At 46.9% G+C, this 15483-nt stretch overlaps 1 protein-coding gene across 4 annotated transcripts in view; it reads right to left on the bottom strand.

Moving 5' to 3' along the window:
• The window catches only part of kank1a (KN motif and ankyrin repeat domains 1a), a 383083-nt gene that overhangs the window by 125242 nt on the left and 242358 nt on the right, over window positions 1-15483 (bottom strand). For all 4 annotated transcript variants that reach the window (XM_055887878.1, XM_055887877.1, XM_055887880.1 and 1 more), the window contains one exon: window positions 4774-4920. In XM_055887878.1, coding sequence (XP_055743853.1) covers window positions 4774-4920 — 147 coding nt within the window. The remainder of the gene's footprint in view (window positions 1-4773; window positions 4921-15483) is intronic.

The following is a 15483-nucleotide window of genomic DNA, read 5'->3' as shown; positions in this document are numbered from 1 at the left end:
ATGTTATCTGCCGGTTATTGTCTACACCTGTTGTTTACGAAGCATGTGATAAATAAAGTTTGATTTCATTTCATCCACCAATCAAAAGATTTCAGATATGTGGAAAGTAGTAAAGAAGTGATACATTTGAGGAGAAAGGAGATATCATTGGCAGCTTGTCTAGCCTGTTTGAAGATGATAGTTCCTTTTAAGCAGCAACATCAGTATGCTAAAAATACAACATGTCAATTAGCATGCTTAGCTCTCTCACTGTAACTAACGTCTGCAGAAAAGCCCCAGTCCCTTGTCAGTAGACTTAATTAGAAGGCTGTTAACTATTAGCTCTAAACGACTACAGGGAGACAGAAAAGTGTTTTCCCTTCTAACTATATCCTAAATGGTTCCTATTCCCTACAGAGCCCCACGCGCCCCGGTCAAATGGTTCCTATCCCCTACAGAGCCCCACGCGCCCCGGTCAAATGGTTCCTATCCCCTACAGAGCCCCACGCGCCCCGGTCAAATGGTTCCTATCCCCTACAGAGCCCCACGCGCCCCGGTCAAATGGTTCCTATCCCCTACAGAGCCCCACGCGCCCCGGTCAAATGGTTCCTATCCCCTACAGAGCCCCACGCGCCCTGGTCAAATGGTTCCTATCCCCTACAAAGCCCCACGGGCCCTGGTCAAATGGTTCCTATCCCCTACAGAGCCCCACGCGCCCTGGTCAAATGGTTCCTATCCCCTACAGAGCCCCACGGGCCCTGGTCAAATGGTTCCTATTCCCTACAGAGCCCCACGGGCCCTGGTCAAATGGTTCCTATTCCCTACAGAGCCCCACGGGCCCTGGTCAAATGGTTCCTATTCCCTACAGAGCCCCACGCGCCCTGGTCAAATGGTTCCTATCCCCTACAGAGCCCCACGCGCCCCGGTCAAATGGTTCCTATCCCCTACAGAGCCCCACGCGCCCCGGTCAAATGGTTCCTATCCCCTACAGAGCCCCACGGGCCCTGGTCAAATGGTTCCTATCCCCTACAGAGCCCCACGGGCCCTGGTCAAATGGTTCCTATTCCCTACAGAGCCCCACGCGCCCTGGTCAAATGGTTCCTATCCCCTACAGAGCCCCACGCGCCCTGGTCAAATGGTTCCTATCCCCTACAGAGCCCCACGCGCCCTGGTCAAATGGTTCCTATCCCCTACAGAGCCCCACGCGCCCTGGTCAAATGGTTCCTATCCCCTACAGAGCCCCACGCGCCCTGGTCAAATGGTTCCTATCCCCTACAGAGCCCCACGCGCCCTGGTCAAATGGTTCCTATTCCCTACAGAGCCCCACGCGCCCTGGTCAAATGGTTCCTATTCCCTACAGAGCCCCACGCGCCCCGGTCAAATGGTTCCTATTCCCTACAGAGCCCCACGCGCCCTGGTCAAATGGTTCCTATTCCCTACAGAGCCCCACGGGCCCTGGTCAAATGGTTCCTATTCCCTACAGAGCCCCACGCGCCCTGGTCAAATGGTTCCTATTCCCTACAGAGCCCCACGCGCCCTGGTCAAATGGTTCCTATCCCCTACAGAGCCCCACGCGCCCTGGTCAAATGGTTCCTATTCCCTACAGAGCCCCACGCGCCCTGGTCAAATGGTTCCTATCCCTTACAGAGCCCCACTGGCCCTGGTCAAATGGTTCCTATCCCCTATAGAGCCCCACGCGCCCTGGTCAAATGGTTCCTATCCCCTACAGAGCCCCACGCGCCCTGGTCAAATGGTTCCTATTCCCTACAGAGCCCCACGCGCCCTGGTCAAATGGTTCCTATCCCCTACAGAGCCCCACGCGCCCTGGTCAAATGGTTCCTATCCCCTACAGAGCCCCACGGGCCCTGGTCAAATGGTTCCTATTCCCTACAGAGCCCCACGGGCCCTGGTCAAATGGTTCCTATTCAAGACAGAGCCCCACGGGCCCTGGTCAAATGGTTCCTATCCCCTACAGAGCCCCACGCGCCCTGGTCAAATGGTTCCTATTCCCTACAGAGCCCCACGCGCCCTGGTCAAATGGTTCCTATTCCCTACAGAGCCCCACGCGCCCTGGTCAAATGGTTCCTATCCCCTACAGAGCCCCACACGCCCTGGTCAAATGGTTCCTATCCCCTACAGAGCCCCACGCGCCCTGGTCAAATGGTTCCTATCCCCTACAGAGCCCCACGCGCCCTGGTCAAATGGTTCCTATTCCCTACAGAGCCCCACGCGCCCTGGTCAAATGGTTCCTATCCCCTACAGAGCCCCACGCGCCCTGGTCAAATGGTTCCTATTCCCTACAGAGCCCCACGGGCCCTGGTCAAATGGTTCCTATCCCCTACAGAGCCCCACGCGCCCTGGTCAAATGGTTCCTATCCCTTACAGAGCCCCACGCGCCCTGGTCAAATGGTTCCTATCCCCTACAGAGCCCCACGGGCCCTGGTCAAATGGTTCCTATCCCCTACAGAGCCCCACGCGCCCCGGTCAAATGGTTCCTATTCCCTACAGAGCCCCACGGGCCCTGGTCAAATGGTTCCTATCCCCTACAGAGCCCCACGCGCCCTGGTAAAATGGTTCCTATCCCCTACAGAGCCCCACGCGCCCTGGTCAAATGGTTCCTATCCCCTACAGAGCCCCACGCGCCCCGGTCAAATGGTTCCTATTCCCTACAGAGCCCCACGCGCCCTGGTCAAATGGTTCCTATCCCCTACAGAGCCCCACGGGCCCTGGGTTCCATTTGGAACGTATCCCCTGTGTGTGTGTGGCAGGGTAACAAGTCCTCCAGCTAGCCCCTGTGTGTGTGTGGCAGGGTAACAAGTCCTCCAGCTAACCCCTGTGTGTGTGTGGCAGGGTATCAAGTCCTCCAGCTAGCCCCTGTGTGTGTGTGGCAGGGTAACAAGTCCTCCAGCTAGCCCCTGTGTGTGTGTGGCAGGGTAACAAGTCCTCCAGCTAGCCCCTGTGTCTGTGTGGCAGGGTAACAAGTCCTCCAGCTATCTCAAACATTATAAATGGGCTGTTGGTGTTTTCCAACAGTAGTAGGGAACAGTATAGTTCTGTGCCTGAGAAGCGTTGCCAGATTGAGAGGCCAGTCCAGCCATAGCACGGTATCGTGCAGGAGTAATGTATTCTGTGTGTGTGTACGAGTGTTTTCCCAGACTGGAAGTAGTTCTGTGTGTTGCCAGATTGGTAGTAGTTCTGTGTGTTGCCAGATTGGTAGTAGTTCTGAGTGTTGCCAGATTGGTTGTAGTTCTGTGTGTTGCCAGATTGGTAGTAGTTCTGTGTGTTGCCAGATTGGTAGTAGTTCTGTGTGTTGCCAGATTGGTAGTAGTTCTGTGTGTTGCCAGATTGGTAGTAGTTCTGTGTGTTGCCAGATTGGTAGTAGTTCTGTGTGTTGCCAGATTGGTAGTAGTTCTGTGTGTTGCCAGATTGGTAGTAGTTCTGTGTGTTGCCAGATTGGTAGTAGTTCTGTGTGTTGCCAGATTGGTAGTAGTTCTGTGTGTTGCCAGATTGGTAGTAGTTCTGTGCGTTGTCAGATTGGTAGTAATTCTGTGTGTTGCCAGATTGGTAGTAATTCTGTGTGTTGCCAGATTGGTTGTAGTTCTGTGTGTTGCCAGATTGGTAGTAGTTCTGTGTGTTGCCAGATTGGTAGTAGTTCTGTGTGTTGCCAGATTGGTTGTAGTTCTGAGTGTTGCCAGATTGGTAGTAGTTCTGAGTGTTGCCAGATTGGTAGTAGTTCTGTGTGTTGCCAGATTAGTAGTAGTTCTGTGTGTTGTCAGATTGGTAGTAGTTCTGTGTGTTGCCAGATTGGTAGTAGTTCTGTGTGTTGCCAGATTGGTAGTAGTTCTGTGTGTTGCCAGATTGGTAGTAGTTCTGTGTGTTGCCAGATTGGTAGTAGTTCTGTGTGTTGCCAGATTGGTAGTAGTTCTGTGTGTTGCCAGATTGGTAGTAGTTCTGTGTGTTGCCAGATTGGTAGTAGTTCTGTGTGTTGCCAGATTGGTAGTAGTTCTGTGTGTTGTCAGATTGGTAGTAGTTCTGTGTGTTGTCAGATTGGTAGTAGTTCTGTGTGTTGCCAGATTGGTAGTAGTTATGTGTGTTGCCAGATTGGTTGTAGTTCTGTGTGTTGCCAGAAAGGAAGTAGTTCTGTGTGTTGCCAGAAAGGAAGTAGTTCTGTGTGTTGCCAGATTGGTTGTAGTTCTGTGTGTTGCCAGAAAGGAAGTAGTTCTGTGTGTTGCCAGATTGGTTGTAGTTCTGTGTGTTGCCAGAAAGGAAGTAGTTCTGTGTGTTGCCAGATTGGTAGTAGTTCTGTGTGTTGCCAGATTGGTAGTAGTTCTGTGTGTTGCCAGATTGGTAGTAGTTCTGTGTGTTGCCAGATTGGTAGTAGTTCTGTGTGTTGCCAGATTGGTAGTAGTTCTGTGTGTTGCCAGATTGGTAGTAGTTCTGTGTGTTGCCAGATTGGTAGTAGTTCTGTGTGTTGCCAGATTGGTAGTAGTTCTGTGTGTTGTCAGATTGGTAGTAGTTCTGTGTGTTGCCAGATTGGTAGTAGTTCTGTGTGTTGCCAGATTGGTAGTAGTTCTGTGTGTTGCCAGATTGGTAGTAGTTCTGTGTGTTGTCAGATTGGTAGTAGTTCTGTGTGTTGCCAGATTGGTAGTAGTTCTGTGTGTTGCCAGATTATTAGTAGTTCTGTGTGTTGTCAGATTGGTAGTAGTTCTGTGTGTTGCCAGATTGGTAGTAGTTCTGTGTGTTGCCAGATTATTAGTAGTTCTGTGTGTTGCCAGATTGGTAGTAGTTCCGTACCGTTTAAGGCGGTGGACATCTGCTGGTCCATGCGGTGTTTCAGCGTGGCCGGGCTGGGCGGGGACCTGGGGTCATGTGACACTATCTCCGTCTGGCTGACCTCTGAACTCTGGATGACTTCACTGGACACCTGCAGCTGACCCCGATCTGGACCAATCATAGAAGAGGGGAGGAGTCAGATGCAGAAGTGGACACAGGAAGAGGACAGATATAGACAGAAGTGGACACAGGACGAGGACAGATATAGACAGAAGTGGACACAGGACGAGGACAGATATAGACAGAAGTGGACACAGGACGAGGACAGATATAGACAGAAGGGGTCACAGGACGAGGACAGATATAGACAGAAGTGGACACAAGAAGAGGACAGATATAGACAGAAGTGGACACAGGACGAGGACAGATATAGACAGAAGTGGACACAGGACGAGGACAGATATAGACAGAAGTGGACACAGGACGAGGACAGATATAGACAGAAGTGGACACAGGACGAGGACAGATATAGACAGAAGTGGACACAAGAAGAGGACAGATATAGACAGAAGTGGACACAGGACGAGGACAGATATAGACAGAAGTGGACACAGGACGAGGACAGATATAGACAGAAGTGGACACAGGACGAGGACAGATATAGACAGAAGTGGCCACAGGACGAGGACAGATATAGACAGAAGTGGACACAGGACGAGGACAGATATAGACAGAAGTGGACACAGGACGAGGACAGATATAGACAGAAGTGGACACAGGACGAGGACAGATATAGACAGAAGGGGACACAGGACGAGGACAGATATAGACAGAAGTGGCCATAGGACGAGGACAGATATAGACAGAAGTGGACACAGGACGAGGACAGATATAGACTTAAGGGGACACAGGACGAGGACATATATAGACTTAAGGGGACACAGGACGAGGACAGATATAGACTTAAGGGGACATAGGACGAGGACAGATATAGACTTAAGGGGACACAGGAAGTGGACAGATATAGACAGAAGGGGACACAGGACGAGGACAGATATAGACTTAAGGGGACACAGGACGAGGACAGATATAGACTTAAGGGGACACAGGACGAGGACAGATATAGACTTAAGGGGACACACAAAAACTACAATAGCTGAGAACGACACTCAAATACTAAAACAGGAGTCTGTTTTTAAAAGTGTTCAGATGAGGCAGTTATAGAGTACAACAGGAGTCTGTCTTTAAAAGTGTTCAGATGAGGCAGTTATAGAGTACAATAGGAGTCTGTCTTTAAAAGTGTTCAGATGAGGCAGTTATAGAGTACAACAGGAGTCTGTCTTTAAAAGTGTTCAGATGAGGCAGTTATAGAGTACAATAGGAGTCTGTCTTCAGGGAGTAGAACACCTGACTAGTTCATTTCTCTGATCTGCTTCCAGAGACCGTCTGTCTGGTTCTATGAGGCTACTGGACTGGAAGCAGTTAGAGACTTGGCTTCAGCATCATCTGATCAACTACCACTGGAATGTCCTGCTTCTAGAATTCACCAACACTATTTGAATACTCAGCGGAGTCCATATAAGCAGCGAGGTGAACAAGCATAAAGGAGAAGTGGGCCGATTATGTGCAGCAGCAGACATGTATGTACTCTTCTATCGCACACCCAAGTGGTACCAAGTAGTTGCTAGAAATGACTTCCCAGCACATGGCTACCAGGCTACCATTCCAGCGTTACATAACAGAGAAGGGTTATGAATCAGTTGTAGACAGAAACAACAAGTGTCCGTTGAGTCTTGGTTCTGCCTGTTCATCTTTTTTTTTATTTATTTTTTTAAATCTTTATTTTAACAGGGAAAACAGACTGAGACCTGGATCTCTTTTACGGCTGTGCCCTGTGTAAACATGTTGACATGTACAGTTTTAGACATACAGACAAGAACATTTCAAAACATATACAATTCAACAGAAACAATCACAGACAACATCATATTGATCCTCCATAAACATTTTAAAATGGGCAAGGGACACCAGAGTGTCTAACTTAAGTTGGATCTGCAGTTTGTTCCATAAATAAGGTGCAAAGGAACTGAAGGCAGTCCTACCCAACTCTGTGGAGACCGCAGGAGTCTCTAAAGTAATCCACATCTGTGATCTGGTTTTAAAATTAGTACATCTTGTGGAAATTAATGATGATATATATGGAGGTAGTTTTAAAAGAAGTGCTTTATAAATAAACAAGAGAGCATGTTGCTCTCGCCTCACAGATAGAGACCCAACCCACATGTTGATATAGGATACAGTGATGACTTCTGTAACCATAACCCGTGATAAACCTGAGTGCACAATGGTAAATAGCATCCAGTGGTTTTAATGTGTTTGCCGATGCATGCATATAGATAATATCACCATAATGTAAAACGGACATAAAAGTAGCCTGCACAATTTTTTTCCTGTTTACAGAGGACAGACAAGCCCTGTTTCTGTAAAGGAATCCTATCTTGAATTTGAGCTTTTTTCCCAATTCAGTAACATGTTTTTTAAAAGAAAGCCTATCATCTAACCATACCCCTAAGTATTTATATGCAGAGACCTTATTGATTTGAGTACCATCCAAGCTAGTGATTACAAACGTGTTTCTAACTGAGAGTTTAGACCTAGAAAAAAACATGACATTTGTTTTCTTAGCGTTTAAAACAAGTTTAAGCTGTAAAAGAGACCCCTGTAGTATCCTAAAATCAGACTCCAACTGCATTAAAGCTTGGTCCGCTGTTGGAGCAATAGAGTACATCACTGTGTCATCTGCATATAAATGGAATTTACAATGTCTGACATCATCACCAATGTTGTTTATATAAAGTGAGAACAATAGTGGGCCAATTATTGAACCCTGAGGGACCCCTTTAAGTAACTGTAAGGGGTCAGACTTGACCCCATCGACCATGACGGCTTGAGTTCTATCTTTAAGATAGTCATAAAACCATCGGCAGGCATCAGTGCCCAGTCCTATAGATGACAGCTTACTCAGAAGGATAGCATGGTCTACAGTGTCAAAAGCTTTTGACAAATCTACAAACAACGCAGCACAGTGCTTTCTATCGTCTAAGGCATTTGCAATATCATTTACAACAAGCATAGTGGCCGATGTGGTACTGTGTTTAGATCTAAAACCAGATTGATTGGTACTAAGAATACTGTTAGCAGAAAGAAAAGATTGTAACTGTTTGTTGACTACAGATTCTAGAATCTTTACCAGACAAGGGAGCCTAGAGATGGGTCGATAGTTATCCAAATCACTACCGTCACCTCCCTTATGTAATGGCAGAACAAAAGCTGCTTTCCACACCTTAGGGATGTTTCCTGTGCTTAATGTTAGATTAAAAATGTGTGTTACTGAACCAGCAAAAATAGGTGCAGCACACTTAAGTAAGTACGGGTCTAAATTGTCAGCGCCTAAGGATTTCTTAGTATCAATGGCACACAGGGCAATTAGAACCTCTGCTTCAGTTATTTTCTGGAAAATAAAAACAGGGTTACCATTTTTCAGAGTAACGGTTGAAAAGCAAGACGAAAAATCAACTAACTGGCCAGTACCACAAAGTCCACTTTTCCTTTCAAATAAAAAACCAGCAGAGATGAAATGCTTATTAAAAGCATCACACATATCATTTTTTTCAGTTAGAATACAGAAGTCTGAGGTAATTTGCTTAGGAAGAGAAACAGCAGAATTCCCCCGTTTCAGTGAATTAACGGTTTTCCAGAATTTTGCAGGATCTCCTGCAGAATCTGTCATAGCATTAAGGAAGTAATTTGATTTTGCCTTTTTGACAGCTGCAGTAAATTTATTTCTCAATTGCCTAAAAAACAGCCAATCAGCTGGAGTACTTGTTTTCCTCGCCAAGGCCCAGGCCCGATTCTTTTGCAAGAAAAGACCTGACAATTCAGGAGAGAACCAAGAACTGGTTCGGTTTCTTACTCTGTGATTCTTAAGCGGGGCATGTTTATCAGACATAGAGGTAACAATAGAAGAGAAAAAAGCAAGGGCTAAAACCGGGTCCAGAAAGCAGCAAGTGGATAAAAGCTCAGAGTGATATAAGTCAAGGATAAAAGCTTGCTGTGAGAAATGTTTATAATTTCTCTTAGAGATTATACAGGGATCAGAGTGTTTCAGCATGGTATCTCTAATACAAGCAATAGGGCAGTGGTCACTGATATCATTTGCAAAAACCCCACTGGCTGTGTATTTATGGGGGGTATTTGTTAGAATAATGTCTAGTAGAGTGGATTTTACTGGGTTCTTAAAGTTGGGACGGGTTGGTTTAGTTACCAGCTGAGTTAGATTTAGCTCAGTACAAATGCCTTTTAATTTATCGGATACTGGTGAGAGCTAATCCAGGTTAAAATCTCCCAAAATCAGTAATTCAGAGTTTGCATAATTAGACAGTATATCAGATAATTTGCATAGAGTACAAGGAGAAGCTGAGGGGGGGTGATATACCCCTGCTAGAGTTAAATGAGCATTATTACCAAGTACCACGTTTAAAACTAGACATTCATATTGCTTTGAGACAGAGGTTGATATGGACACAGAAACATTTAAGCAGCATTTAACATAAATCGCAATACCACCACCTCTACCAACTCTATCAGTTCTATAAATATTGTATCCAATCAACTGAACATCTGAATCTGACACAGAATCACACAGCCACGATTCAGATACAATCAGAACGTCAACATTTGATTGTGAGACCAAAATTTCAATAAAGTCCAACTTTTGGATCAGGTTTCTAGCATTCAAATGAATTATTCCAATACCATCGCTACGGGAATTCATATCAGATGGAGTATCCAAGGTAGCACCTGAAGCTGCACTAGATGAGCAATAAACCATTTTCGAGCTATTGACAGAGCTCAATTTTATGGGGACAAGATTACTACTAACAATACCTCTCTGCATGTGAGTAGTATTCGCAATACGGTGATTGGACAATAATCTAGGAATTGCAGAAAGGTTGTTAACTGTAGTTTGTTCCATATTTGCAATTGAGGAACTAATTAATGAAACTGGGAGAGGAGCATTGAACATAGTCTGATAGGGGAGCGTACAATCCCAAAAGTCAACCGCCGAGAATACACAACGTCAGGTATCAAAGGCTCTACATGAGGCAAGAGTAAGAGACATGTTGGTGGAGAGGATGCTGGAGCCATACCTGTTAAGATGTAAATTGTCCCGAAGAAATAGACCTGGTCGGTCTGTAAAAGCTGCAAAGTTATCCACAAAAGGAATTCTCATCGTGCAGCAGTATCCCTTAAGCCAGGTGTGTAATTGGCGTATACGACTAAAAACCATATCCGTGTAGCGTGTGGATGGAAATGGACAATAAACAACACACTGCTTCCCAGATTCCAGCAGCGTATTTATCAATGTTTTAAAATCGTCTCTCAATTTCTCTGACTGCTGGAGTTGAATGTCATTTGACCCAACATGGACAATGACAGTTGAAGCGGCGGAGTGCTTGCTAATAAGTAGCGGTAGCATGGAATCTAGGTCAGAGATCCTAGCGCCAGGGTAGCAGAAGGTCTCAGCTTTCCGGATTGAAACGTTTCGGACCATGGATGAACCCACCACGAGAACGGAAGGACTACAGATGGGTTTATTGGGTAAATGACGGGGCCTCTCCCGGGTGATCTGCCTCCTAGCAGGTTGAGGGGGGCTAGCAGCTGAGACTGACGACCTAGTGGCAGGCAAGGAGCGCAGATGAGTGTGCTTGGGCACTTCCACCTGAGAGTGAGATGGCAGCAGTAGAGATGAAGCGGAGGGACCGTGTACAGTATGATTGGAATGCACTTCCAGGTCTTCCAGGACCTTGAATCTCCTCCCCAATTGTAGCACCTCCGAAACATTTGATGGATTCCGTTTCCTGGAGTGCTTTCCTCCCCGGACAGCAATCCAGGCATCCTGAGGCGGAGTAGAAGGGGTGGAACAGACCAGGCCCTTCGGTTTAGCTCCTAGTCTGGGCCATGGCTCATTTAAGGGAACCGAATGGAGTTTCACAGTTACAGGCTCCCCAGAAGTGGAGGTGCCGAGCCAGGGGCAGGTGACGTCGTCGATTTTGGAGGTGGTTTGTATAACCATGGAGTCCAGGAGTTCTTCGTCCTCCTTGATCTGGCGCAAGACAGATACTCTCCCCTCCAGCTCAGCGACTCTCTGGCTCAGGTACTGGCAGGTGGTACATCCAGGGGCGAGCGAAGCCATGAGAGACAGGTGGGTTTGGGCCCGGAGGCTAGCAGTTAGCAGTTTGTTTTTAGCCTAAAGCCAGCTTTTTGCCAAACTTTTCCAGAGCTCTAGGGCTCTGAAACCCAAAAGGATACCGACTGCTGAAAGGTACATTTACATTTACATTTAAGTCATTTAGCAGACGCTCTTATCCAGAGCGACTTACAAATTGGTGCGTTCACCTTATGACATCCAGCTGTTGACATCCACACCTCGGCTGTTCACTTTATGTTGTTCATATATCACAGATACGTCACTGATCCAATAGTGTCAAAATACCCCAGAACACAAGGTGGCAGTAGCTTGTTTGGCTTGTACAAAAGTATGTGGACGCCCCTTCAAATTAGTGGATTCTATTTCAGCCACACCTGTTGCCGACAGGCGTATAAAATCGAGCACAGAGCCATAGACAAACAGAAGTCGAATGGCCTTACTGAAGAGCCCAGTGACTTTCAACATGACACCGTCATAGGATGCCATCTTTCCAACAAGTCAGTTTGTCAAACTTCTGCCCTGCTAGAGCTGCCCCGGTCAACTGTAAGTGCTGTTATTGTGAAGTGGAAACGTCTAGGAGCAACAACAGCCGCGAAGTGGTAGGCCACACAAGCTTACTGAACAGTGCTGCCTCTGGAAGCAACGTCAGCACAAGAACTGTTCGTCAGGAGCTTCATGAAATGGGTTTCCATCCATGGCCGAGCAGCTACACACAAGCCGAAGATCACCATGCTCAATGCCAAGCGTCAGCTGGAGTGGTGTAAAGCTCGCTGCCATTGGACTCTGGAGTAGTGGAAACGCGTTCTCTGGAGTGATGAATCTTTCTTCACCATCTGCCAGTCTGACGGACGAATCTGGGTTTGGCGGATGCCAGGAGAACGCTACCTGCCCGAAGGCATTGAGGAATAATGGTCTGGGGCTGTTTTTCATGGTTCAGGCTAGGCCCCTTAGTTCCAGTGAAGGGAAATCTTACAATGATATTCTAAACAATTCTGTGCTTCTAACTTTGTGGCAACAGTTTGGGAAAGGCTTTCTTGTTTCAGCATGACAAATCGAGGTCAGTGTGGTAGAACTTGACAGGCCTGTACAGAACCCTGACCTCAACCCCACCGTTAGACGAATTGGAATGCAGACAGCGAGCCAGGCCTAACCGCTCAACATCAGTGCTCGACCTCACTAATGCTCGTGGAAGAATGGAAACAAGTCCACGAAGCAATGTTCCAACATCTAGTGGAAAGCCTTCCCAGAAGAGTGGAGGCTGTTACAGCAGCAATGTTCCAACATCTAGTGGAAAGCCTTCCCAGAAGAGTGGAGGCTGTTATAACAGCAATGTTCCAACATCTAGTGGAAAGCCTTCCCAGAAGAGTGGAGGCTGTTATAGCAGCAATGTTCCAACATCTAGTGGAAAGCCTTCCCAGAAGAGTGGAGGCTGTTACAGCAGCAATGTTCCAACATCTAGTGGAAAGCCTTCCCAGAAGAGTGGAGGCTGTTATAGCAGCAATGTTCCAACATCTAGTGGAAAACCTTCCCAGAAGAGTGGAGGCTGTTATAGCAGCAATGTTCCAACATCTAGTGGAAAGCCTTCCCAGAAGAGTGGAGGCTGTTATAGCAGAAATGTTCCAACATCTAGTGGAAAGCCTTCCCAGAAGAGTGGAGGCTGTTATAGCAGCAATGCTCCAACATCTAGTGGAAAGCCTTCCCAGAAGAGTGGAGGCTGTTATAGCAGCAATGTTCCAACATCTAGTGGAAAGCCTTCCCAGAAGAGTGGAGGCTGTTATAGCAGCAATGTTCCAACATCTAGTGGAAAGCCTTCCCAGAAGAGTGGAGGCTGTTATAGCAGCAATGTTCCAACATCTAGTGGAAAGCCTTCCCAGAAGAGTGGAGGCTGTTATAGCAGCAATGTTCCAACATCTAGTGGAAAGCCTTCCCAGAAGAGTGGAGGCTGTTATAGCAGCAATGTTCCAACATCTAGTGGAAAGCCTTCCCAGAAGAATGGAGGTTATTATAGCAGCAATGTTCCAACATCTAGTGGAAAGCCTTCCCAGAAGAGTGGAGGTTATTATAGCAGCAAAGGGGGGACCAACTCCACACAGATCTTCAGTTTCTTGGCAATATCTCGCATGGAAAAGCCTTAATTTCCCAGAACACGAACAGACTGATGAGTTTCAGAAGAAAGTTCTTTGTTAATGGCCATTTTGATCCTGTAATCGAACCCTAAGCGATATCGTAACCGCAATCGATAAAAGACAGTACTGTACAGCCATATTCATCGACCTGGCCAAGGCTTTCGACTCTGTGAATCACCGCATTCTTATCGGCAGACTTAATAGCCTTGGTTTCTCAAATGACTGCCTCGCCTGGTTCACCAACTACTTCTCAGATAGAGTTCAGTGTGTCAAATCGGAGGGCCTGTTGTCCGGACCTTTGGCAGTCTCTATGGGGGTGCCACAGGATTCAATTCTCGGGCCGACTCTTCTCTGTGTATATCAATGATGTCGCTCTTGCTGCTGGTGATTCTCTGATCCACCTCTACGCAGACGACACCATTCTGTATACATCTGGCCCTTCTTTGGACACTGTGTTAACAAACCGCCAAATGAGCTTCAACGATTGCTGCCCGCAACCTCCAGCATGACTAGCATCACTACTCTGGACGGTTCTGACATAGAATATGTGGACAGCTACAAATACCTAGGTGTCTGGTTAGACTGTAAACTCTCCTTGCAGACTCACATTAAACATCTCCAATCCAAAAATGAAATCTAGAATTGGCGTCCTATTTCGCAACAACGCCTCCTTCACTCATGCTGCCAAACATACCCGTAAAACTGACTATCCTACCGATCCTTGACTTCAGTGATGTCATTTACAAAATAGCCTCCAAAACTCTACTCAGCAAACTGGATGCAGTCTATCACAGTGCCATCCGTTTTATCACCAAAGCCCCATATACTACCCACCCCCGCGACCTGTATGCTCTCGTTGGCTGGCCCTCACTACATATCCGTCGCCAAACCCATTGGCTCCAGGTCATCTATAAGTCTTTGCTAGGTGAAGCCCCACCTTATCTCAGCTCACTGGTCACCATAGCAACACCCATCCGTAGCACTCGCTCCAGCAGGTATATCTCACTGGTCAAAGCCAGCACTTCCTTTGGCCGCCTTTCCTTCCAGTTCTCTGCTGCCAATGACTGGAACGAATTGCAAAAATCTCTTATATCTCCTTCTCTAACTTCAAGCATTAGCTGTCTGAGCAACTTATCGATCACCGTATCTGTACACAGCCAATCTGTAAATAGCACACCCGACTACCTCATCCCCATATTATTACTTATCCTCTTGCTCTTATTTTATCGCTTTGCTTTATCTTGGCCAGGTCGCAGTTGCAAATGAGAACTTGTTCTCAACTGGCCTACCTGGTTAAATAAATGTAAAATGAATAAAAATGTAGAAATTCCATAAAAAATCTGCCGTTTCCAGACACAATAGTCATTTACAACATTAACAATGTCTACACTGTATTTCTGATCAATTTGATGTTATTTTAAATGGACAAAAATGTGCTTTTCTTTCAGAAACAAGGACATTTCTACTTGACCCCAAACTTCTGAACGGTAGTGTAGGTCTCTTTTCAAATGCGCCCTGTATAATACAACATAAATATACAAAAACACAGTCATGGTAAGCACAAATAAAACATCCCAAATCACCCAGAAAGGGGCCTCCCGAGCAGCGCAGTGGTCTAAGGCACTGAGTCCAGGCTCTGTCACAGCCGGCCGTGACCGGGAGACCCATGGGGCGGTGCACAATTGGCCCAGCATCGTCCGGGTTAGGGGAAGGTTTGGCCGGCAGGGATATCCTTGTCCCATCGCGCACTAGCGACTCCTGTGGCGGGCCCGGGCGCAATGCACGCTGACACGGTCGCCAGGTGTACAGTGTTTCCTCCGACACATTGGTGCGGCTGGCTTCCGGGTTAAGTGGGCATCGTGTCAAGAAGCAGTGCGGCTCGGCTGGGTTGTGTTGTGTTTCGGAGGACGCACGGCTCTCGACTTTCACCTCTCCCGAGTCCGTACGGGAGTTGCAGAGATGAGACAAGACTGTATACCAATTGGATACCATGAAATTGGGGGGAAAAAGGGGTACAAAAAAATACTAAAATACAAAATAACAAATACTAAAATAAACAACCAGAAAAACAGTTACATTCCTCCACAAATCCCCAAACAATACTCTAAACTGCCCGAACGGCACCAGAACATCAAGATGAAATGGATTTGGAATTTTGTTCCAGCAATACGGTGCATTAAAACTAAAAGCATATTTACCTAGCTGGGTGGAGACCCTAGGAACCTCAAGAGTTAACCAATCCTGTGAACAGGTTAGGAACCTCAAGAGTTAACCAATCCTGTGAACAGGATAGGAACCTCAAGAGTAAACCAATCCTGTGAACAGGATAGGAAC

Source organism: Salvelinus fontinalis, chromosome 28, assembly GCF_029448725.1.
Source record: "Salvelinus fontinalis isolate EN_2023a chromosome 28, ASM2944872v1, whole genome shotgun sequence".
Taxonomy (NCBI): Eukaryota; Metazoa; Chordata; class Actinopteri; order Salmoniformes; family Salmonidae; genus Salvelinus; species Salvelinus fontinalis.
Note: the sequence above shows the minus strand (reverse complement) of the source record. Positions and strands in the feature narration are given on the sequence as shown.